Source organism: Hemitrygon akajei, chromosome 13 (assembly GCF_048418815.1).
Source record: "Hemitrygon akajei chromosome 13, sHemAka1.3, whole genome shotgun sequence".
Taxonomy (NCBI): domain Eukaryota; kingdom Metazoa; phylum Chordata; class Chondrichthyes; order Myliobatiformes; family Dasyatidae; genus Hemitrygon; species Hemitrygon akajei.
In genome coordinates this window covers 11,944,998-11,971,709 of record NC_133136.1, presented here as the reverse complement: position 1 = coordinate 11,971,709, position 26,712 = coordinate 11,944,998, and the positions used below count along the sequence as shown (strand labels likewise).

The 26,712-nt window shown below is 39.7% G+C and overlaps 1 protein-coding gene across 3 annotated transcripts in view; it reads left to right on the top strand.

The window, feature by feature from the left end:
* fech (ferrochelatase) overlaps nucleotides 1-22,898 on the top strand; it is a 40,018-nt gene extending 17,120 nt beyond the window's left edge. For all 3 annotated transcript variants that reach the window (XM_073064137.1, XM_073064138.1, XM_073064139.1), the window contains 7 exons: nucleotides 1,716-1,850; nucleotides 4,146-4,252; nucleotides 5,590-5,688; nucleotides 7,620-7,727; nucleotides 8,478-8,642; nucleotides 11,227-11,286; nucleotides 15,534-22,898. In XM_073064137.1, the coding sequence (XP_072920238.1) occupies nucleotides 1,716-1,850; nucleotides 4,146-4,252; nucleotides 5,590-5,688; nucleotides 7,620-7,727; nucleotides 8,478-8,642; nucleotides 11,227-11,286; nucleotides 15,534-15,668 (809 nt within the window). In that variant the 3' untranslated portion in view covers nucleotides 15,669-22,898. The remainder of the gene's footprint in view (nucleotides 1-1,715; nucleotides 1,851-4,145; nucleotides 4,253-5,589; nucleotides 5,689-7,619; nucleotides 7,728-8,477; nucleotides 8,643-11,226; nucleotides 11,287-15,533) is intronic.
* Nucleotides 22,899-26,712: the final 3,814 nt, after the last annotated feature.

Here is a 26,712-nt window from a genome sequence, read left to right as displayed (position 1 = left end):
TACTCTAAGATCAATCTGACCCTTCTCTCCCACATAGCTCTCCATTTTTCTTTCATCCATGTGCCCATCTAAGAGTCTCTTAGATGTCACTAATGTGCTTCTTCTCACGTAGCCCTCTATTTTTCTTTCACCCATATGCCTATCTAGGAGTTTCACGAATATCGCAATGTTATTGCCTGTACCACCACCTCTGGCAGCAAATCTTCTTGCACTCACCACTCCATGTGTAAGCAATACTTGCCTCTGACAATCCTCCAATCACCTTAAAATTAGGCCACTTAGTATTAGCCATTTCTGCCTTTGGGAGAAAAAGGTGTTGGGTGTCCACTTGATTTATGCCTTTTATCATCTTGCATGTCTCTATAAAGTCACCTCTCACCCTCCTTTGCTCAAAAGAGAAAAGTCTTAGCTCGCACAGCCCATGTTCCCTAATCCAGGCTGCATCCTGGTAAATCTCTGCAACCCCTCTAAAGTTTCCACATCCTTTCAATGATAAGACTGAACACAATATTCTGAGAGTGGATTATCTTGCATTTTATAGAGCTGCAACATTACCTCACAACTCTTTCAAACGAGTCTAGCTCCAACAGCGCTCAAGAATTCTGAAATTGTTCAGGCTGCTTTGGCATTCACACCTTTATTCTAGCTCGTTCTGACTTAAGGTTTCTTAGCTAGCACTTCCCAAAACTGCAAATACTCTAGATATGAGATCCTTGTGAACCTCATCAGCTGCAATTCCCACTCCAGAACACATCCTGAGTGAGAAAGATGTATCACCACTCAAGGGCCATAATCTTAAAGTGATTGGAGGGAAATATGGGGAGGGGGTCTCAGAGATAAGTTTTGTTTTAAAAGAGTGATGGGTGCATGAAATGCACTGCTGAGGGTGGTGGTAGAGGCAGATACATTAGGGCCACTAGACAAACTCTTAGGCACATGGATGATAGAAAACTGGAGGTCTATGTGGGAGTGAAGGGATAGACTGATTTTAGGGTTGAATCAACATCGTCAGGCCTGTATGGTACAGTGGTGTTTTGTGTTCTAGTTCTGTGTTATCACTGAATCACAATGTATGAATTAGCAATAAGCAATCAACATTTAAATTGTGTCAATGAACTCTTGAATGGATATAAAGAAAACACATAGAAATTTTTGGCAGTAGGATGTTACAGTGCACAAGATCTAGCTCAGTGATTGGTTTAGGATTGTCTCTTGGCTCCATCTAGTGGTTATATTTGGAAAACTGGTATTAAAATAACAGGCATTGGATGAACTTGTAATATGTCAATTACTTTCTCAAAGTGGTTAAAAGGTGTGTTACTATTTCTTGTTTGGTGCAGTGTATTTCTAGGTCATGCATTTCTACCTCTCTTGCATTGCTGATCTTTCCTGTGACACATTTTAATCAAGACACACAGGATTACAGATACTGGAATCTGGAGCACAAAAGTAACCTGCTGGAAGAACTCAGTAGGTCAGACAGCGTCTGTGGTGGCAAAGTGATCGATCGAACCCAAACATTGACCATCCCATTGCCTCCCATTGCCATGCAGTTGACCTGGAGAGACCTTGTAACTTTAGTTTTAAATGGCTGGTCCAGTTGACTTTCTGATTATTTATTAAAACATAGCTTTTTTTTAAAACCTTGCCTAAATTATTCCTTTGCCAATTTCATTAGATGAAATTAACAAAGCGATTTACATTAATATTTTCAGCACCGCACAAATTTTACATTGGCTTCCGATACGTTCATCCATTAACGGAAGAAGCAGTCGAGGAGATGGAGAAAGATGGGATTGAGCGAGCCGTGGCATTTACGCAGTATCCTCAGTATAGCTGTTCGACCACAGGTAATGCTTATTGAACAATGTTATTCAATAACATCCTATACATTTAGAAAATCAGCCACATTTTAGTGTTAAGTTAATTTCTGGCATAAAAATGATATGAATGGGGAGTGCTATCAAAGCTCATGGCCAAGTTTGTCCTTAATTCAGATTTATGATGAGCATGATTTACTGTTGGTTCTTTGAACTGACATTCAGTATGTTCAAAGGATCTAATTAGAATATGAATTTGTGGAATAAACTAGTGTGAGTTTCAATCTGAACATTTTTCACATAAACAGATGGAGATGGAAGCAAGAGTAGGCTACCAGGCTCTGCCATTGAATTTGATCAGTCCTGGCCTCAGTTCCTACGGTTGTCAATTCTATTCAAATATTTTTCGGTCACCATTTTGTGTTTTTCTTATAACCTTCCCTGATCCTTCTAGGGGTGAGAGATTTCCAGAGATTCACTGCCGTCCGAACAAATAAATTTCTGTACCCATCAATTTCAAATGGCTGGCCTCTTGCAATTACATCCTTTTGTTGGTGATTCTGCCACTAATGAAAGCATGCCTGTCAACTCCCCTTAGAACAGGGGTTCACAACTTTTTTATGCCGTAGACTAATACCATTAAGCAAGGACCCCAGGTTGAGAACCCCTGCCTTAGAATCTTGTTTGAATAAGGTCACCCCTCATTCTTTGAAGTTCCAAGGAATACAGAGTGAAGCTGCTTTGCTTTGACTTGCCTTCTCATCTCGAGAATTTCCTGATAAATTTCCTTTGAATTGCTTCCAATTCTACTGTGACGAAGGGTCTCAGCCTGAAACGTCGACTGTTCATTCCCTCCATGGATGCTGCCCGACCTGTTCAGTTCCTCCAGCATTTTGTGTGTGTTACTCCAAGTTTCCAGGATCTGCAGTTTTCTCTGCTTTTTCCCCATTGCTGCCCTATTGCTTTTAGGTAAGGTGACCAAAATTGTGCACAGTATTCCAGGTCTGGCCTCACCAATCCCCTGTATATTGTAGCAAAACCTCCCTATTTGTTTCCTTAAACTTCAGCCCTTTTGCAATAAAGGCCAAAATACATTGTGCCTTCTTAACTACTTAATAGAACTTTTTGTGACTCATCCACCTGAACACCTGCAGTGGTGCTAGAAAGTTTGTGAACCCTGTAGAATTTTCTCTATATTTCTGTATAAATATGGCCTGAAGTGTGATAAGATCTTCACATAAGTCCTAAAACTAGATAAAGAGAACCTAATTAAATAAATAACACAAAACATTATATGTGTTCATTTATTTATTAAGAAAAATGATCCAATATTACATATATTTGTTGGACAAAGTATGTGAACCTTTGCTTTCAGTAACTGGTGTGCCCCCCCCCCTCCCTTCCATATAGCAATAACTTCAACCAAACATTTTTGGTAACTGTTGATCCTACCCAACATTAATCATATTTGCATGGAGCATTGTCAACGGAAATCAGCATCCATCATCAGGGACCTCCACCAGCCAGGACATGCTCTCTTCTTGCTTGTGCCTCAAGAAGAAGGTATAGGAACTTCACACAACCAGATTCAGGAGTGGTCATTACCCGTCAACTGGCTCTTGAACCAAATGGGATAACTTCACTTGCCCCTTTATTGAACTGTTCCACAACCTATGAACTCACTTTCAAAGACCCTTTATCTCATGTTTTGATATATTTGTTGCTTATTTATTATTATTATTTCTTATACTTGCACGCTGGTTGTCCACCCAGTTGATTGCGGTCTTTTATCAATTCTATTATGGTCATTGGATTTATTGAGTTTGCTTGCAAAAAAATATTTACATATATATGATATATATGTATTTTGATAATAAATTTACTTTGAACCTGAGTTGGGAAGGCATGGTGGCGTAACAGTGTAACGCTATTACAGTGCCAGACACCCGGGTTCAGTTGCCATTGCTGTCTGTAAGGAGTTTGTATGTTCTCCCCATGAATGCCAGGGCTGCTGCTCCCACAGTCCAAAGACATATGGTTTGCTAGGTGAATTAGTCACATGGGTATAATTGGGTGGCTCATTGGACCGGAAGAGCCTGTTTACCATGCTGTATCTCTAAATAACTTTTTTTTTAAAACTTGAGTTGTACAGTTTCTTCACTGTTAGCAGAACTGAGCATGAAAGCCCTTGTACTTTTCATCTCAATTTAAAATGAAACACATTTTATTTAAGTGTTGCCTATCATTTCACTTATCAAGCATTGATTAACCAGATTGAAAACTGTTGAGAAGTAATGTGACTTTGATTATTGACTTTCTTTTTAGGGAGTAGTTTAAATGCAATTTATCGATATTATAATAGCAAGAGCATTGCACCGAAGATGAAATGGAGTACTATAGACAGGTGGCCAACACATCCCTTATTAATTCAGGTAAGGTGGATCAACAAATTATATGATACCTTTTGCCAATTTGCTCTTGTTTATAATTTGCATTTGAGGAATTAAAATGTTGTTGCCATTTTCCTGCTGGGCATCAAGTGCAACATTTTAGTTTACGTTATGAGGTGTACTATTTCTCTAGTTCCACCTATGAAAGCTCTAGTTGCAAAGTACAGTATGCACTCAATCAGGAACCTATTCTTTTGTGAAATCAACTAAAGAGATAATACTACTTACTGCCTGTTTTGCCACTGGCATTTAGGGCAGCAATGAAGGTCCTCCATCTCTTGTAGTGTTCAGGGCTTCCTTCATCATGTCAGTAGCTTCCTCTCAGTTTTCACTACAATCAGTCATGCAAGTCCCGGTGGAGACTCAGGAATATCATTGCACACCGATATAGAAGGATTCTTCGTTGCTGTTCTGTAACAATTTTGCTTTACCAGTCAGGGTTGAGCTGAACCTTCAAACCTGGAAGAATGGTGGACCACTCTTAGTCTATCCCCTACCCTTTGACTTGTTTGGCACATGTGAGAACATCGCTCTCTGGGTTGTGCTCCTCTTGGAAGAATTAAAGGGATACCATGTCTTAATTTAGCCTAGATAATAGAGCTTATAATGTCAGTCACCTATACATTCACTGGCCACTTTTTAAGGTACAAGGAGTAGAACCCAGTGTGATCTTCTGCTGCTGTAGTGCATCCACTTCAATGTTTGGCGTGTTGGGTATTCAGAGATGCTCTTCTGTACACCACTGTTATAGCACGCTGTTATTTGAGTTACTGTCACCTTCCTGTCATCTTGAGCTAGTCTGGCCATTCTCCTCTGATCTCTCATTCACAAGACATTTTCGCCCACAGAACTGCAACTCTGGATTGTTTTTCCCACCACTCTCTGCAAGCTCCAGAGATTGTGTGAAAATCCCAGGAAATCAGCAGTTTGTTATATACTCAGTCCACCCCACCTGGCACTATAAATCATTCAAAGTCACTTAGATTACACTTTTCCCTCATTCTGATAGTTCTGAAAAACAACTGAGCCTCTGGACCATGTCTGCATGCTTTTATGCATTGAGTTGCTGCCATATGATTGGCTGATTAGATATTTGCATCAACAAGCAAGTGTGCAGGTGTACTTAATAAAGTGGCCATGAGTGTACATTTGCTTTTTACAGTTCATTTAAATTTTTGGACAGTACTTTTTAAAAATGCCTTGTTTGGAGCAAAGTGATCAGTTTTCTTTGATTTTATGGGTGATATTCCATATTTATTATCGGTAAGTGTCTTTGCTTTAAGTTATCGTGAGTAACAGTTGTGTGTTTTATCTTCTAGTGTTTTGCAGATCATATACGGCAGGAACTTGATCGATTTCCACCGGACAAAAGGACTGATGTAGTTATTTTGTTCTCTGCTCATTCATTGCCTATGTCTGTAAGTGGCTTGAACAAATCTTGGACTTAAAAGGGTGAAAAATGTCAGGAAAGACAATATTACAGTTTGCTGAGTTTTTAGCACATTTTTGTCCTCGTAGTCTACATTGCCGTACAATATTTGACAAGCTTGATGAAGACCCATCATTTTTTAATCATTTCCTGTGACAATAAATATATTTTCTTAATTCTTTGAATTAAGTGTTTAAAATCCCATGTTCTTTAAACATTTAATTCAAAGAATACTGGGAGATTGATGACTCAATTAAGGTGCCAAGCTAGCGTTGTGGTTAGTGCGACAGTATTACAGCTCAGGGCATGGAGTTCGGAGTTTAATTTGGGCATCCCCTAAGAAGTTTGTGTGCTCTTCTCGTGAGTGGTTGGGTTTCCTCCAGTTGCTTTGGTTTCCACGCACGTTCCAAAGATGTACTGGTTAGTATGTTGATTGATCCTGTGGTTAGGCCAGGATTAAATCGGTCGGTGGTTGTGGGGTGTTGCGGCTCGTTGGGTCAGAAGGGCCTAGTCCACTCTGTATCTATAATAATATAAATTCAGATTGGATTTGTCAAAAGTACCCTTGGATTTAGATTTACGGATGTGCTTACTTAAATGTTTTAGTGGCTTGAGATGAAAGTATGTTAATTTTCAATTTACTGAAACAGTCTTTAGTAGTTTGTTGGAAGTACATTTCACTCTTTTTCGAAAAGCATAAGCATATTTTTAAAATGAAAAAATGCCAGTGTGTGTGTTAGGCAGAATTTTCTGTAAAGCAGGTAAAGCTGTAAAGTAGAATTGAAAGAAAAATATTGTAAAAATTCCCAGAACTACCTTCTTCATTCAGAGGGTGGTGCAAGTATGGAATGAGCTGTCAGTGGAAGTGGTAGATGCAGGTTCAATTGTAAAATTTCAGAGAAGTTTGGATAGGTATATAGAGTTTGGAGGAATATGGTCCAGGTGAAGGTCAATGGGCCTAGGCAGAAGATCAGGTCGGCATGGACTAGATGGGCCAAAGAGCCTTTTGGTGTGTGTAGCGCTCTATGAATTGCTGACTCTTTGACTGTATTTGCAGCATCTGGAGATTTTTCATTGTCATGCTCTGCATGAAACTTGAATGGACTTCTGTGTATTGAGAAAGAAATTGCATGCTGAAGGGAGGATGGGGACTTGGTTCAGACTGCTTTGAAATAAACTGCTGAATATCCAAATAATTGAGTTGTTTCTTTTTGAGGCTGTACAAGCGCAGTGGGCCAACATGTTGAGCATCTCCTAAGTAATGAATTTAGAGTTTGTGTTTTGATACAAAGCAAAATGGTTGGTCATAGAGAGAAACAGTGATACAGCACAGAATGGAGTCCTGTGGCCCATCATGCCTGTGAATCTTATCTATACCAATCTCATATTCCAGCACTTAATACATAAACTTCTTCGTCTCTGCCAATTGAAATACCCATCTGGGTGCTTCTGAAATGTTATGGAGAGCACAATCCTTCTCCAGTTCAGGAAGTGCTCTCCAGATTGTAACCTTCCTCTAGGTAAAAATATTTTCCTTGTATCCCTTTCAAACCTTTTTTTCCTTAGGCCACTAATTTTAGAGACCTCTGCTGTGGTAAAGACTTTCTTACTCTCATGACTTTATGTACTATTAGGTTCCCTCTCAGCTGCTTCTGATGCATGGAAAACAAACTCAGTCTCCCCTTGTAAGTTGAAGCATTCCATCCCAGGCAATCCACTCTGCGCCCTGTCCGTTACAGTCGTACCTTTGCTGAACTCTGGATGTCAGGAAGGATCTATGAAGAGAAACAGAGTTCAAGTTTCAGATTGATCTCTGATCGAGATTTCTGTGCCACATTATTGTAAATACTGAATGCTCATTATCCAATTCACCAAAGCTAAACATCTAAAACAACAAGTTTGGCATTGTTTTTATTTTAGGTAGTGAATCGAGGGGACCCCTACCCTCAGGAAGTGGGAGCAACTGTTCAAAGAGTCATGGAAACACTAAATTTCAGTAACCCCTACAGGCTGGTGTGGCAGTCCAAGGTAACTTCTACTTGAGTTTTCAATAACTTTCTTCATTGTTGTTATTTAACCAGCATAAGATATACTCAGTGGCCACTTTATTAGGTACTTCTTGTACCTAAAGTGGCCAGTAAGTGTTTGTTCATGGTCATCTGCTGCTATAGCCCATCCACTTCAAGGTTTGACATGTGCATTCAGAGAGAGGCTCTTCTGCACACCACTGTGGTAACATGTCATTTTTTGAGATATTGTTGCTTTCCAGTTTGAACAGCTTGAACCAGTTTGACCATTCTCGTCAGACCCCTCTCATGAACAAGGTGTTTTTGCCCACAGAACTTGCCCACTCATTGGTTTTTGTTTTTCACACCTTTCTCTGTAAACTCTAGAGGATGTTATGTCTGAAATTCCTAGGAGATCAGCAGTTTCTGAGATACTCAAACCATCCCATATGGCACCAATTCCACGGTTAAAGTCCCTTAGATCACATTTCTTCCCCATCCTGATGTTTGGTCTGAACAGCAACTGAACCTCTTGTCCATGTCTGCATGTATTTATGTATTCAGTTGCTGCCACATGATTGGCTGGTTGGATATTTATATTAGCGAGCAGGTGTACAGGTGATATCTGCTAGTATTGTACATTTGTTTATATGACCACATTGAATCTATCACAAATTCAGCAGGAAGAATTAATTTGAACTGATAACATTGTGTAATAGTTCCTAAAGCTGAAAGGATAACTACTTTATCTGTGATGCATTACTGTATACAGGTCGGCCCTATGCCATGGCTTGGCCCTTCAACAGATGACACGATCAAAGGGTTATGTGAGAGAGGAAAGAAAAATTTACTGCTGGTCCCCATAGCCTTTACTAGCGATCATATTGAAACACTCCATGAACTTGATATAGAATACGCACAACTTTTAGCCAATGAGGTAAGCTGGCAGGGGGTTTGCAAGGCATCATTTTGTGTGGAATATTCATTTTAATTAGAAGTATAAGTTTCTTTTGTGGGGAAGTGGTGGGAATTGACAAAGATCAGTGCTGTGGCAATACAGTAAGCTGGCTATCTCGGTGGAATTTTTGCTGAAAACCATGGGATTGGAATAAAAAGTCTTCTGCAAAGGGTTGTAAATTATTGGAATTCTCTCCTCAAAGGTCTGTGGAAGTTGAATCAATAGAAACATAGAAAACCTACAGCACAATACAGGCCCTTCGGCCCACAAACTTGTGCCGAACATGTCCCTACCTTAGAAATTACTAGGCTTACCCATAGCCTTCTATTTTTCTAAGCTCCATGTACCTATCCAATAGTCTCTTAAAAGACTCTATCGTATCCGCCTCCACCGCCATTGCCGGCAGCCCATTCCACGCACTCACCACTCTCTGTGTAAAAGGGAAAAAAAACTTACCACTGAATGGAAACCTACTTCAAAGGACCTTAAAACTGTGCCCTCTTGTGATAGCCATTCAGCTCTGGGAAAAAGCCTCTGACTATCCACACGATCAGTGCCTCTCATCATCTTATACACCTCTATCAGGTCACCTCTCATCCTCCGTTGCTCCAAGGAGTAAAGGCCAAGTTCACTCAACCTGTTTTCATAAGACATGCTCCCCAATGCAGGCAACATCCTTGTAAATCTCCTCTGCACCCTTTCTATGGTTTCCACATCCTTCCTGTAGTGAGGCGACCAGAACTGAGCACAGTACTCCAAGTGGGGTCTGACTGGGGTCCTATATAGCTGCAACATTACCTCTCGGCTCCTAAATTCAATTCCACGATTGATGAAGGCCAATACACTGTATGCCTTCTTAACCACAGAGTCAACCTGTGCAGCTGCTTTGAGCGTCCTATGGACTCAGACCCCAAGATCCCTCTGATCCTCCACACTGCCGAGAGTCTTACCATTAATACTATATTCTGCCATCATATTTGACCTACCAAAATGAACCACCTCACACTTACCTGGGTTGAACTCCATCTGCCACTTCTCAGCCCAGTTTTGCATCCTATCAATGTCCCGCTGTAACCTCTGACAGCCCTCCACACTATCCACATCACCCCCAACCTTTGTGTCGTCAGCAAACTTAATAACCCATCCCTCCACTTCCTCATCCGGATCATTTATAAAAATCACGACGAGTAAGGGTCCCAGAACAGATCCCTGAGGCTCTCCACTGGTGACCGACCTCCATGCAGAATATGAACCATCTTCAACCACTCTTTGCCTTCTGTGGGCAAGCCAGTTCTGGATCCACAAAGCAATGTCCCTTTGGATCCCATGCCTTTTCATTTTCTCCTCCTTACTTGCTATATTTAAGGCTGAGTAAATTCCTTCTGTGGGATGTTAAGCATTACAGGGAACAGAAAGGAAAATTCAGATCAGCTTGATCTTATTGAATGAAGAAGCCTGGGAGAGCCATGTGGTTTACTTCTTCTCATGTGTCGTGGCAGACTATACACATAACCTTTGCCAATTTGCACATCTATAAATTGGGTGAAGTCTACACGTGTATCTTGTGTAAAAATAAATTTAAAAATCTGAAATCCAACATTATTTCTCACTCAATAGCCCAAGCTGACTATGATTTGTGTGGTAAGTAGTGTGATGACCTGTTGCTCACTTTGTTTGATAAAAGTCAAGCTGTTGTAAACTTACGGCCTGTTGTGCTGTTGGTGTTTAGGACAGCAATGAAGGTCCTCCATCTCTAGCGGTGTTCAGGGGTTCCTTAATGCCAGTAGCTTCCTTTCTGTTTTCACTACGGTCAGGTCATTCAAGTGCTGGGTGGAAACTGTTGCACCCAGATATAGAAGGATTCTTCACTGCTATTTCCATAACAATTTTGCTTTGCCAGTCAGACTTGATGGCCCTGAGCTGAACCTATGAACCTGGAGGACTGTGGACCACTCTTAGTCTGTCCTAGACCATTTGACCTGTTTGGCATGGGTGACCCTACCAAGAACCAAAGCATAAAACCCTGACTCCAGCCAACATAGCTCTCCAGGTCTTTGAGGCATGCAAGCCTCCAAATCCAATGGCAAGTTGTGGCCCTGTTGAAGGATAAACAGAAGCTGGGCAAGTTGTTGCAAAGGTGGGAGTGGTCTCAGTGAGGTGTTTCAGTGTAACTGTAATGTACAATATAATTCATAATGTAATTTCGAGCAGTATCGTAGTATAGCAGTTAGCACAACATTTCACAATGCCAGCTTTCACCTATCGGGGTTCAATTCCCGCCACTGTCTGTAAAGAGTTTGTATGTGCCTGTGACCATGTGAATTTCCTTCGGTTTCCTCCCACCATTCAAAGATGTACGGTTAAGGTTAATGAGATGTTGGCACCAGAAACATGGTGACACTTACAGCCTGCCCAGCGCAGTTCTTGCTGATTTGATTTGACACAAATGACACATTTCAATGTAAGTTTTGATGTATATGTGACAAATAAAGCTAATCTTTTTTTTAAAAAAATCTTTTAACTATCATTAACTTTTTTTGTTCTTTCATAAAATTCATTTCAGTGCGGCGTGGAGAATATTAGGCGAGCTGAATCACTAAATGGAAATCAGCTCTTCATTAAGGTAAGGTATTTCCTTTGTGTATAGTTTACAAAAGAAGTTTGTTTGCCATGATGAGTCTGGCCTCGATTTTTCGATGACATTCAAGTGCTCATTACAGACCTTGAAGCTCTCGACTGAGGCTTAGATTCCACTTTTCATAGGCTTCAGTTCTTGAGGAGCTGTGGTTTCCAATAACATTGGAAGCAAACAATTTCCCTGAAGCATTTTCTAAACGGAGAATGACTTCAGAAATCGGAGATGCAAAGGGACTTGCATGAGAGTCTTATTGCAGGATTCACTGAAAGTTATCATGCAGGTTCAGTCAGAGTGAATAAGCAAAGTAAATGCAATGTCAGCATTCATTCCGAGAAGACTAGAATATAAAAGCAAGGCTAACATGCCTAGACTTTATAAGGCATTGGTCAGACATCATTTGGAGTATTGTGAGCAGTTTTGGACCCATATTCAAGAAAACAAGGCTTTGTAGAGGATCCAGAGGAAGGTTCAGAAGAATGATCCTGGGAATGACAGCGTTAGCATATGAGGAGCGTTTGATGGTAATGACTTGTACTGACCGAAGTTTAGAAGAACGAGAGGTGATCTCATAGAAACCTACTGAACAGTGAAAGGCCTACATAGAGTGGACGTGGAGAAGATGGAGAATGGAGTTGAGAGGGAAAATAAATCAGCTATTATGAGAGGTATAGATAGGGTTGACTTTTTCCACTGTGGTTTAGTGAGATGAGAACAGGTTAAGGGTGAAAGTTGAAATGCTTAAGGGAACCATGAGGGGGAACATCTTCACTCAGACTGTGAGAATGAGGAATGAGCTGCCAGCAGAGGTGTTGTATGTGGATTTGATTTCAACATTTAAGAGAAGTTTGGATAAGTTCATGAGGGGTATAGAGGTGCAAGTTGATGGGATTAGGTAGAATAATAGTTTGTATAGACTGAAGGCCCTATTTCTGAGCTGTAGTGCTCTGTGACTCTATGAAATGGCAGAGCGGGTATGATGGGCCGAATAGCCTAATTCTGCACCCATGTCTTATGGTTTTACCATCCATAGCAAGTCAGAAAATAAAGTTTAATTTTTAACCAACGCCTTAGAGTGTAGAATAAAGATTAAAATGGAACAGTAATTATTTTTAAGCAGTACTGAAATTTTAATAAGTATCTTTGGAAATGACAATCTATACATAATTAGATTTCCAGAACCAGACAAATAAATTTGGCTTGGTATACTCTCATTTGATAAAGGGTAGTACATTCAGAGCTTGTTGGTAATGGTGAGAATTTTTAGGAATGGACTGTGAAATTTCCCAAGTACATGAAGTTTAAAAAAATGGTTAGTATAGCGACCCCCCCCCCACCCCCCCAGCCTGCACCCTCTATCTCTTGTTATCATTTTCCTTTGCTGTTGCTTTTTCTTAGTTTACATTTTTTCTTTGATTATCTTTCTGTCTTGACTAGAGAAGGTTTCTTAAGAGAATAGGTTGACTGAGCTGGAGCTGTTCTTTTTGGAGTGAAGGAAGTCGAGAGGTGACTTGACAGAGTTGTACAAAATGATAAAAGGCATAGATCGAATGGACAGCCATAAACTATTTCCCAGGGTGGAAATGGCTAATACGAGGGGACATAATTTTAAGATGATTGGAAAAAATTATGGGGGGGATGTGAGGTGCAAGCTTTTTACACAGTGATGGGTGCATGGAATATCCTTTCAGAGCTGGTGAAGGCAGATACAGAGGGGGCATTTAAGAAAATCTTAGATAGGCACATCAGTGATAGAAAAATGGCAGGCTATGTAGGAGAGAAGGGTTAGATTGATGTTAGAGTAGCTTAAAAGATTCAGAAAAATATTATGGCCCGAAGGGCCTGTGCTTTGCCATGATGTTCTAAGTTCTTTCCCTCTTCCTCATTTGTGCTCTCTCTCCTCTCTCTTCACTCAGGATCTCTTTCTTATTCCCGTCCCTCTCTCTGCTCCATGTTGCTCTTTGTGACCCTGTTCCATATATTATAACGTTGGTTTCAAATAGCTGTATGAAACCCGAGCAGAGCCGAGCAATAAACAATGCCACCTGTCTCAGTTTTCCATTGTATGTTGTGACCTTGCTCAGTACATATCTGTCAGCTCAGTCTCAGAATAAGTTTGGAAATTAAAATAGATGTGAAACTTGCATTATTGCAATAACACTAACATAACAGTCATTTAATGAGATATTGGAAGTAAAAGAAGCTGCTGTCCATTACTCATGCTTTAAGCGTTTACTTTGGTAAAATAAATAAATAGAGCACCTGAAGGAATTAGTTTTTGTTCATATCTTTAATTTTTCTGAAGAAGTAAGACAGGCTCACACTTGCCTCAATTATTTTGGGACCTTGCATTAACTGACAGTGGGATTTAGTTTCACAGATAATATCAACAATCAAATAGCAGATGAATTGCCATCTGTTACTTGTAAGCCTGCGAAATTTGTGTCCTTTTGGCAGAGCAATACTTTTACACTCCCACAACAGTGACTGGTTCTTGGAGGCACTTTATTTGCATAGTGTTTTTGTAAGCTCTGTGGCTTTATAAGGCATTAGTCAGACTGCATTTGGAGTATTGTGACCAGATTTGTGTCCTTATCTAATAAAGGATGTGTTGGCATTTGAGAGAGTTCAGTGGAGGTTCACAAGAATGACCCTAGGATCATCCACACACTACTTTTTATTTCTCTTTTTGCACTACTGCTTATGTAAATTACAGTTTTTATTATTCTGTATTGAAATGTACTGCTGCCATGAAACAAATTTCCTGATATATGACTTTGACAGTAACCCGACTCTGATTCTGAAAGGGTTAACATTTGAGGAACTTTTCGTGGCTTTGTGCCTGTACTTAAGTTCAGAAGAATGAGGGTGAATCTCATTGAAACCTGTCAAAGGCCTAGATAGTAGATGTGGAGAAGATGTTTCCTATAGTGGGTGAGTTTAGGACTAGAGGGCACAGCTTCAGAACAGAAGGTATGTCCCTTTAGAACAGAGATGAGGAATTTCTTTAGCAAGAGGGAAATGAATCTGTGGAATTCATTGCCACAGACATCTGTGGAGGCCATGTCATTGGGTATATTGTAGGTTGTTGATTCGTAAGGGCATCAAAGGTTTACGACGCGGGCTTGAGAAGGATGGCCTAATTCCGCTCCTCTGGTTTCTAGTCTTATGGTCTAAGAAAAACTAATACATTTCTTTGAACATTATTTTTTGAGATTAATTTGTTACCTTTTTATAAGCCCTGTGATACCATAATCAATCGTAGCATCTCAGTTTGTGTTCCACTATCGACCGAGTAATGAATGGGGTCAGCCCTAACTCATAAGTGAACAAGGTTAGCTTTGTATTACAGCTAAATATTTTGCTGTGGTTCTTTACCATTCAACACAAAGGCCTTGTGCTCAAAGTTGACCATGTCATCTGTCAAATTATCATAAAACTGTGTTTCTTTAGATGGGGGCTCCCAATATTTTATGTTATGGACAAATATCATTAAGCAAGGGGCCTGTGTACACCAGGTTGGGAACCCCTGCTTTAGACCATAAGACATGGAAGGTGATCTAGGCCATTTGGCCCACAAATCTTAATTGCCATTCTATCATAGTTGATTTATTATCGCCCACAACTCCATTCTCCTGCCTTCTCCATGTTGCCTTACTAATCAAGAACCTATTAACCTCCGCTATAAATGTACCCAATGACTTGGCCTCCATATTCGTCTGTGATAATGAATTCCACATATTCCACACCCTCTGACTTTAGCGCCTTTTAATATCATAATTAGCCACTCTTGCTATATGACCGACGAAAACAGCATTGAGGTTAATTTTTAATGCCCTCTGGAAAAGCCTAATGAATAATTAGTTAAAAATAACAAGCTTTAATTGTAGGTAAAGATTGAATAGACTTCGAATTCATTTGTCAAGAGTAGAGCATTTGTTAGTCCATCTGATGTTGTAGAACAGGAGAGCCCAACCTTTTTTATGCTGTGGACCCTTACCGTTAACTGTGGGATCCAGGTTGGGAACCCCTGCTGTTGAGGTTATATCACTAACCTTCAGCACCTGTTGCCATGGTTAGAAGCATGCTTAAAATGAGGGCTATTTGCAGAAATGACATGAATATCACTGGTGTAGCCAGCATACTGTTTCGTTTGGAAACTTAATAATGTTCTTATGTTTTATCCGCATAAAAATGTTGAAATTTTGCACTGATGATTCACTGTCTTTTTCTAGGCTCTGGCAGATCTGGTAAATACTCATTTAAAATCAGCAGAAACTTCTTCCAAGCAGTTGAGTCTACGGTGTCCACTTTGTGTTAATCCAGTGTGTACAGAAACCAAGGCATTTTTTGCCCATCAGAAACTCTGAATTGCTACTCATCGGCTCTACATTGTTCTGTCCTTCGAGGCTTGCAACTAAATGGCCGCTATGATTTTTATGTACTTAGTACAAATAGGTTGGTTTCATTTTTGAAGTTTTATCCTTTTGTACTTCTGCTGGAAACAACTGCTCATTACTGCAATTATATGACCATGTAGTGTTTGTCTCGAGCCATGGTATGTAGATAAAAGATGTTGAAATTATCAGCCCTACACTTTTTTCCCACTTCGATTGTATTCAGAGGAAAAAAAGGAGGAACAGTTGAATGTGAGTTTCAAAAGTTTATTTTCTTCTGTACTATTAAGCAAATTTTTGAATACAGTTCATTTTAGTAAAGATTTGTTTAATGAATCCATGTAGTTATGTTGTTTAACATTCACGTGCTTAATTTTTCAGATCTCGTACTTGAGTTACACTCTGCTTAAACTCCATTACTCATTTAAGGCCACTTCATTTAAGCTCCCTATCAACAATTAAACCTTTTAACATAAACAACCTACCATTCAAAATCTACATGCTAAAGTGAACAGATTTCAATGTGTGAATAGATGGTAAAGTAACTTTTGCGTATAGATCAGCTTTGCTTAACATTTAACCAGATATGAGGGGTGTGGCCAATTTAACATGTTTGGATATCAAAGCCAAACTTCTGAAATCTTTTTGAACATTATTGTGTGAATGGAGCAAACATTTTTGTCTAATGACACATAATCTAAAAGATGATGGCCGAGCTTACCCATTTGGAGGCTGCATGTCTAGGAATTGACATGCAGCCTACAAGTATAGATCAGCTTTGGCTTCATACCATAATCTTGTGAAGACTGTTTGACTTGTCCACCTGGTCTCCATTGGCTCCATTTTTTTTTTTTAATATTGCCTTTTTCCCTCTCCTTTGCTGTCCTCCTTGTTACATCACTACCTATGAAAATCCTGTTCCAAGAAACAGCAAGGTTCAATGTTAATATATGTTGATTCTTTTTCTATACTGGATCATCTCTTTAGAGTGAGAATTTCTTTTTCACTACAATATTCTCACTACAGGTATTATTGTGTGTGTTGAAACCTGTGATGAGAAATGTGCGCAGTCATACTTGCATACACTGTGGAAAATGAGCAAAAATAACCTGACAGCTCAGTCTGTCCTGTGAAGCACATCCACTGCAGTTGGTGCATGTTGAAATTTGCGTTTTATCTTCATCATGACATGTAACAGGAGCAATAGACTGCTGCAGGATATAGTAAAGATGATTAGGGCAACATTCATACTGGAGAAAAGATATTACTGGGACTAATATTGAGCATAACTTAGGAAAAATACTTCATGCTCTAGACCTACCTCATCTTTTCCCCCTATGAAACGACTCATGATGCATGTCATTCAGATAATGTGGGTATGAAAATGTTGTTGGGGTACACAGTGAGGTTGTACTATATATTATCCTTTAATAATATGTGGTTCATTAATTCATGATGTTTATATTTTGTTTTAATTGGCAGTGATCTACCAGAGTTGTTTATTTTATTCTGTATTTCCATTGGTAGTAACTGTACCAGTTTTGACCATAAGACTTGGGAGCAGAACTAGGCCATTTAGTCCACCAAGTCTGCTCGCCATTTCATCATGGCTGATTTATTTTTCCTCTCAACCCCATTCTCCCCATCGCCTTCATTACCTTTACTAATTGAGAACCTATCAACCTTCTATTTAAATATACCCAATAATTTGGCCTCCACAGCCACCACCCTCTGGCTAAAGAAATTCCTACCCATTTCTGTTCTAAAGGGACGTCGTCCTATTCTAAAGCTGTGCCTTCTGGTCCCAACAATAACAACAACTTGCTCTTGCTTTGCCTAATAATTAATGTGGATCTACAATAGTAGGCTAGAATGGCAAACCATCACTGATCTGATGACTTGTACAAGCAGAGTTTATAGGTATTGAGCAAAGAACTCTTGAATTCAATCTTTAAGAAGAACTGTGCAGAAAAAAGGTTCACCATTTGACCTTTTAGCAGATTCAGGCTGGATGCAAGCTCTGCAATTTTTCCCAACCCCTGCTTATGCGCTCTTATAATCTGATAATCTTGCATTTTCCATTTCAAATATTTATCCAAAACCTTAAAGTTGCTGTCGATTCTGCCTCAGCTCACCCCTTCAAGCAATGCATTTCAGATTATCATAGCTCACCACATTTAAGAATAATTCTTTCCCAGTTTGTCTACAGTTATCTTATCCAATAGTCTTACATCTGTGTCTTCTCACTACTGACTTAGTAAACAGTTTTGCCTTATTTGCTTTACCATTTGTTTGGAAAAGTATGTCTTGATAGATTAATTCACCCAATGCTGAAGTTGTTGTCTGGCTTTTACACCAGCCAAGAGAATAGTATAGGGGATGGTATGGTAAGTGTAGCTGTTAGCACATTACTTTACAGCGGCAAGCAATCACTGATTGGGGTTCAGTTCCTGCCACTGCCTGTAAGGAGTTTGAAAGTTCTCCCTGTGACCGCATGGAGTTTCGGCTGGGTGCTCCAGTCTTCTCCCAGTAAATCCTCTGGGTTAGGTGCAGTGCGTTGGCATGCTATGTTGGTGCCAGAAGCAAGACTTGCAGGCTGGCCGCCAGCATTATCCTTACTAATTTGATTTGACACACATAGCACATGTACATTAGTTTCGATGTACATGTGATAAATAAAGTTAATCTATTTAAGTAGTCATATTTTAGTGTATATATATCCCAGAGGTTAGCATGGCAGTTATTACTATTAGTGTTGTATATATTTGTAATGCACTGCAGTTACTGCTGCAGAAAGCTATCTTTCATGGCATTTGTACCCTAGATATATATATCTAGGAAAATAAAACTTATAACAAAATCATTCAGCATATTTATTTCTAACCTCCCCTTAATCTTTGCAAGGACAAAAATCCCAGCTTCTCTGACCACTATACAAATTGAAATGCTACAGTGATCCCTGGAACCATTTCACTGTTTTTGAATCCCTTCCAAGTCTATGACATTTTCCTAAACCCTATTGTGTCTATCATTGGACACAGTGCTCCATCTGTAGTTTAATCAGCAATTGTAATGATTTAGTATAACCTACTTGTGTGTATGCTCTCTGCCTCTGTTTATTAAGACCAATGTCTGATTTGCTTCAGCAGCCTGAACGTTTCAGCTTTTATTTTTTTAACAAAGATTTTGTACATATAAACTCTAATGTCTTTGTTTTTGCAACCCCCTTAAATTTAATAGTAAATTTTAGAATTTTGCTCTATTATTAGGATATTACTGGACTACAAGTAAAAGATTAAAAATGAAAGCTGAACTTTATTTGTCACATGTACATCGAAACATACAGTAAAATGCATCATTTGTGTAAACAACCATTGGTCTTGCGATGTACTGGGGGCAGCCCACAAGTGTCGTCTTGCTTCTGGCGCCAATATAGTATGCCCACAAGTTACTAATCCTAACCCATATGTCTTTTTTTTAGAAATGTGGGAGAATTCTAAAACACTTGGAGGAAACCCACATGGCCACAGGAAGAGCGTACAAACTCCTTACAGACAGTGGTGGGAATTGAACCCAGATCCTCCACTTGCTGGTGCTGTAGTTAAGCCCAATGTTATCTTGTCAATTATACATTTTAATATAATTGTTTTTTCACTCCATTCTCTCCCTTTGGCTGGTGTAAAGTCCATATCACTATTTCAGCAAAAGTGTAAGGCATAGGATTTACAAGTCTATCATAAAGTACCTTTACGAACAATGTTTGCAAGTGTATATAAAGGTGTGTGTAACATATATGTTACACACTAATTGCCTTGTAATTAATTCATTTATTTTTTAAAAGTCATTTCTGTCAAGAATGGGAATGTCAGTTTTTTTTATAACCAACATATGTCTTCCGTAACATTTTCTTAAAGGGTATGTGTTCTTCCTTGAACCAATTCCTCATTTTTCCAAAGATTTGCAGAGCATTTACTGCCAATCACATGTCGAATTTTCCAATTTTAACAAAGGAAAAAAAGTCTAGGTGGGATTTTCGATCCAGGTTTCCTACTGTAATATTAACAAGTTTGCTCATGTGCCCCTTGCTGTTTCTATAGAATCTGAATTGTCCTCTTTAGGCAAATTTCAAATCATTAAATTACTGAATATTTTTTAAGCATTCAGCATTAAGACACTGAAAAGATGCATGAAAATGCTAGGCAATTAAAGTTGCCTCACAGGTAGACAGGGTAGTTAAGAAATCTTATGGAGTGTTAGCTTTCATAAGTTGAGGTATAGAGTTTGAGTCGTGGGGTAATGATGAGGCTCTATAAAACTCTGGTTAGGCCACACTTGGAGTACTGTGTCCCGTTCTGGTCTCCTCACTATAGGAAGGATGTGGAAGCATTGGAAAGGATACAGAGGAGATTTACCAGGATGCTGCCTGGTTTAGAGAGTATGCAGTATGATCAGAGATTAAGGGAGCTAGGGCTTTACTCTCTGGAGAAGAGGAGGATGAGAGGAGACTTGATAGAGGCATACAGGATATTAAGAGGAATAGATAGAGTGGACTGCCAATGCCTTTCCCCAGAGCACCACTGCTCAATACAAGAGAAATACAAGGGAAGGGGTAGAATGTTCCAAGGGGATATTAGAAGAAGGTTTTTTACTCAGAGTGGTTGGTGCGTGGAATGCACTGCCTGAGTCAATGGTGGGGGCAGATACACTAGTGAAATTTAAGAGACTACTAGACAAGTATATGGAGGAATTTAAGGTGGAGGGTTATATGGGAGGCAGGGTTTAAGGGTCGGCACAGCATTGTGGGCCGAAGGGCCTGCACTGCTGTATTGTTCTATGTAATTAATACTTCCAGATACTGTACACAGAAGTATTAGATACCTCCTGCCAAGCTAACACAGAATTGGAATGGGAGCTTCCCAGTAACCATCACTGCCCACTAACATATACTTTCACCAATTCATTACAGTATGAAATTGTTCATCAGTGTTTTTAATCAACCCATATTAAAAACTATATAAACTATATATCAAACTATATAAAGTCGAGAGTAACACAAAATGCTACAGGACCTCAGCAGGTCAAGCAGCATCAATGGAAAGAAATAAACAGTGGATGTTTCAAAGTTCAAATTAAATTTATTATCAGAGTACGTATGTTACCATATACAACCCTGAGATTCATTTTTTGTGGGCATACTCAATAAAATGTAGTTGATCTTTCATTGATCCTACTATAGTTACTATTCTATAGATTTGTTGTGTATACCCACAGGAAAAAGAATCTCAGGTTGTATATCGTGACATATATGCACTTTGATAATAAAACTTACTTTGAACTTTGATTTTGTTACAGTTATTAAAGCTCAATGAAAGGTCGGCCAACTTGGGAATTCAATGAGAATACAGAAGACAACAAACTGTGCAAATACAAAAAAAGGAAATAATAATAAATAAGCAATAAATATCAAGAATATGAAATGAATGAAAAAATCCATTAGTTAGGGAACATTTCAATGATGAGGTTCAAGCCTCTGATGGTTGAGGAGTAATAACTGTTCCTGAAGCTGGTGGTGAGAGTCCTGTGGCTCCTGTATTTTTTTCCTGATGGCAGCAGTGACAAGAGAGCATGACCTGTATGGTGGGGGATCCCTGATGATAGATGTTTCAGGCCAAGGCTGTTCATCAGGACTGAGAAGAAAGGGGGAAGAAGCCAAAATTTCCCTTCCACTTCTGATTTAGGGACTCAGCCTGAAATGTCCACTCTTTACTCGTTTCCATAGATGCTTACTGACCTGCTGAGTTCCTCCAGCATTTCCTGTGTGTCACTCTGGATTTTGAGCATCTAGGAATCTCTTTTGTTCATAACTATATGAAGGCTACAGTTAACTGGTTTTGATGCATTATAAATAAAACATGGGATTTGATGCAGGACAAAAATAGGAAACTTCAATTACACACTCAAATAACATGAGCTGGGAGATGGAAGAACTAGTACATTGTACCATTGGCCAAAAAGACAGTTACAGTTTTGTGAAATGTAACATTAACTGCCAGTTGTTCAATCTGAAATGGATAATGAATTTTATAGTCATGCTTATGTCTTAATTATTCTTCTTGTAATGGTGTGGGTTTCCTCCGGGTGCTCTGGTTTCCTCCCAAAGACATACCGGTTGGTAGGTTAATTGGTCACTGTAAATTGTCCCATGATTAGGGTAGGATTAAATCAGGGAGTTGCTGTGTGGCATGGCTCAAAGGGCCAGATGTGCCTGTTCCACACTGTATTTCAATAAAATAAGTAAAAGTTTGGTACTTCTTGATCTTTAAAATATTATAGACAATAGGTGCAGGAGTGGGCCATTCGGCCCTTCTAGCCAGCACAGCCATTCACTGTGATCATGGCTGATTATACACAATCAGTACCCCGTTCCTGCCCTCTCCCCATATCCCTTGACCCCGCTATCTGTAAGAGCTCTATCTAACTCTCTCTTGAATGCATCCAGAGACTTGGCCTCCACTGCCTTCTGGGGCAGAGCATTCCACATATCCACCACTCTCTGGGTGAAAAAGTTTTTCCGCATCTCAGTTCTAAATGGCCTACCCCTTATTCTTAAACTGTGGCCTCTAGTTCTAGACTCACCCATCAGCGGGAACATGCTTCCTGCCTCCAGCGTGTCCAATCCCTTAATAATCTTATATGTCTCAATCAGATCCCCTCTCATCCTTCTAAATTCCAGTATATACAAGCCCAGTCACTCCAATCTTTCAACATATGACAGTCCCGCCGTTCCGGGAATTAACCTTGTGAACCTACGCTGCACTCCCTCAATAGCATTAATATGGAATTAACATATCAAAGCTTTTGTATTCTCTTGCCATGATTTACTCAATTAACCTAAAATTATAATGTAGTGAAATGTGGAATTTCAAACTGAATATTGAATTAATTGTGTGTGTGTGTGTGGGGGGGGGGGGGGTGTTGGGAGAAAGAACTTATTACCTGCAGTTTTAACAGCAAGTGATTGAAGAATGAAAACTTGTAATAAATGTTTTATCAGAAACCTTACTCAGCATACTTTTCTGTTGCATATATAACAATGTTGTAAGCTGTCACTGTTGATACCATATTTTGTCTAAGAGTGTATGAGGAAAGAGTATAACCAAATAATAAAAGTATCTTGTGCTATCAATAAAGCAGTACACAGTATCCCATTGTAGAATGTGCTTTCAGTTGGATTCAGAGTCATAGAATACAACAGCACAGCAACACCCCCTTTGGCCCATCTCATACATCATCATAGACAATTCTATTATTCTGCTTCATCGCATTGACCAAGTCCCATCAAGTTATTATGCGGTGGGAAAAGTTATGTTGGTATATGCTTGAACTGTCATCTTACCTCACTGAATAATGAGAGAGGCACTACGTTGGTTGGGGTTGACCATGGATGTTACGTCCTAGCTGGCTACGTGATGTGCAAGCCAGGGCAGTACAATATGGAGAGCAAGCTTTTGCCTATTCAGCAAGCTCCCCCTCTCCACGCAGTTGATGAATCCAAAGGAATGGCAGAGATTCATACAGTTTGGCACCTGCAGTGTCACAGGAGTTACCAGTCAGCATTGAACTCAAAGTCAAACTGCCTTAAAAACTCCAGCCCTGGATTTTTCCTATGTGTTTACTCCTAAAGCCTTCCCTATGAGTGAGTATAGCCACAAGGGAGCAGAGGTTTGAGATCAGAATAATCTTTCTCCTAGATGAGCTGCTTACCACGACTGAGGAGTCCCATCTGTTCCAAGCAATTGGTTTTAAGGCACCAGTAACCTTCTCCTGTGGTAGAAACGGTACACTGGGTTTAGTAGCTAAGCCTCACATGAAGGCTTGCAGCTGGATTTGGTTGTCAGAGGCTACTTGAGGCACACGCCATTGGAAGCATTTAATAAGCAGCGGGAGCTCATTCCCACTACCATCCCCAGCTGTGACAACCTTAGGGAACCGGTTGGTACTTATGACAAAATTCTGTGCACTTCAGATGCATTCAGGATGTGAAATCTCAGCTGACAACTTAGCTGAAATAGATGATGGTTACAGGGTGCCTTATGAAAAAAAAAAGCAGTGACTGGAAATCATATAATCTTGTCCTTGTTATAAGACTTTGATTAGACCTCCAAAGCACTTTAAGCAGTTTAGCCCCACGGTAGCATAGTGATTAGCATAACACTAGTAAAGCACCAATGACCAGGGTTCAAATTCCACCACTGCCTGTAAGGAGTTTGTACGTTCCCCCGTGACTGCGTGAATTTCTCTTCAGTATGCTCCAGTTTACCCCACATTTCAAAAATGTCCGGGTTAGGTTAATTGGTCACATGAGTATAATTGGGCATTATGGGCTCGTTAGGTATCTCTAAATAAATAGATAGATAGATAGATACTTTATTCATCCCCATGGGGAAATTCAACTTTTTTTCCAATGTCCCATACACTTGTTGTAGCAAAACTAATTACATACAATACTTAACTCAGTAAAAAATATGATATGTATCTAAATCACTATCTCAAAAAGCATTAATAGCTTTTAAAAAGTTCTTAAGTCCTGGCGGAGAATTGTAAAGCCTAATGGCATTGGGGAGTATTGACCTCTTCATCCTGTCTGAGGAGCATTGCATCGATAGTAACCTGTCGCTGAAACTGCTTCTCTGTCTCTGGATGGTGCATTCAATAAGCATTCAACTAAAGTGAAGTACTCAGGATCTACTTTTAATATACACAGTAACGTACTGTGAATTAGCATTAACTCGTGGTATACCAAAGTTTAACAAGTTTAGTAGCAATTATTAAGAAATAATTTATAGACCCAAGAAATAATGCAGTCAAGTGCATTACTGTGTATTTTAAAGTTATTTCTTGAATGCCTCATTTTGGTTGGTGAAAAATTTGCTCTCACCTGTTCACTGTAATAACAATTATCTTTTATCTGCTTAAACTATTATTGTTGCTTTTTGAGAAGAGAAAATTGCATTTAGTGCATTCCCAAATAATCAGATTTATTTAAATGTGCTGTGAATTCCTTTTCATTAACGTTTCATCTCCCCTAGAATATATTGGTGCAATTCAACACTGCCATTATCGAGAGCAGCCTCACATCAACAATTACTGTCTGATTTGGTGTAGTATCCTCTCACAATATACAAAAACAATGTCAGGACAGTAGGAAAGGTTATTGGCTGCTGTCCACCATTACTGCAGGACTTGCAGGTGTGCAGACAAAAAATCATTATGCATATGACCCACTTTGAAAACTGCCTCTTCAAAGTATAGGAAACTGATACAGGACTTTGTGATATGGTGCAACTCAAACTACCTGCGTCTCAATATCACCAAGACCAAGGAGATGGTGGTGGACTTTAGGAGATCTAGGCCTCATATGGAGCCAGTGATCATTAATGGAGAATGCGTGGAGCAGGTTAAGACCTACAAGTATCTGGGAGTACAGTTAGACGAGAAGCTAGACTGGACTGCCAACACAGATGCCTTGTGCAGGAAGGCACAGAGTCGACTGTACTTCCTTAGAAGGTTGGCGTCATTCAATGTCTGTAGTGAGATGCTGAAGATGTTCTATAGGTCAGTTGTGGAGAGCGCCCTCTTCTTCGTGGTGGCGTGTTGGGGAGGAAGCATTAAGAAGAGGGACGCCTCACGTCTTAATAAGCTGGTAAGGAAGGCGGGCTCTGTCGTGGGCAAAGTACTGGAGAGTTTAACATCGGTAGCTGAGCGAAGGGCGCTGAGTAGGCTACGGTCAATTATGGAAAACTCTGAACATCCTCTACATAGCACCATCCAGAGACAGAGAAGCAGTTTCAGCGACAGGTTACTATCGATGCAATGCTCCTCAGACAGGATGAAGAGGTCAATACTCCCCAATGCCATTAGGCTTTACAATTCAACCGCCAGGACTTAAGAACTTTTTAAAAGCTATTATTAATGCTTTTTGAGATAGTGATTTAGATGCATATCATATTTTTTACTGAGTTAAATATTGTATGTAATTAGTTTTGCTACAACAAGTGTATGGAACATTGGAAAAAAAGTTGAATTTCCCCATGGGGATGAATAAAGTATCTATCTATCTATCTAAAACCTACTCACACCGATTGCTGGAGGAACCCAGCATGTCAGGCAGCAGCCATAGAAATAAACTTTTTGGGCCTTTTTCCCAAAAGCTCCCTTCCAGAAAGCACTACAGGGCTAGTAAAACAAAAACCACTCCATCTTAAAAATCTCTTCCCCTAGACAGTTAATCTGATCAACCATTTTAATAGCTCCCCCCTCACTCCCTCTATTATCCCTGTCACTTCACTACCTGCACTATACACATGTTAAACAACTTTTTAATAATCATGCTTACATTGTAAATATGTGCTGGTGTTTACGTATTTATGCACATTTTATTCCATCTCCATACTTCAAGTTCTGACTATATTTTTATGATGTACAGTTCCATTCCCAACTCCACAAATACTGAAACAGCAACAATTGGGCTGATAACTTGCAAGTAGCACATTACAACTGGCTGACAATGGCCACCTCCAGCATTAAAGCATAACCACAACCTTTAATGCTCAGTGGGTTTAATATCATTGGGTTGTCAATGCTCAAAACCAGTTCAGCCTGATAAATAGATACAAGAGACTCTGTAGATGCTGGAAATCCAGAGTAACACACACAAAATGCTGGAGGAACTCAGCAGGTCAGGCAGTATCTGTGGAGGTGAAAACCCTTCATCGAGAGTGGAAAGGAAGGCAGAAGCCAGAACAAGGTGCGGGGAGGGGATGGAGTACAAGCTGATAGGTAAGCACAGGTGCCTCAGAAAGGCAGTGTCCATTATTAAGGACCCCCATCAGCCAGGGCATGCCTTCTTCTCATTGTTACTATCAGGTTAGAGGTACAGAAGCCTGAAGACACACACTCAGCGATTCAGGAACAGCTTCTTCCCCTCTGCATATGATTCCTAAATGGATATTGAACC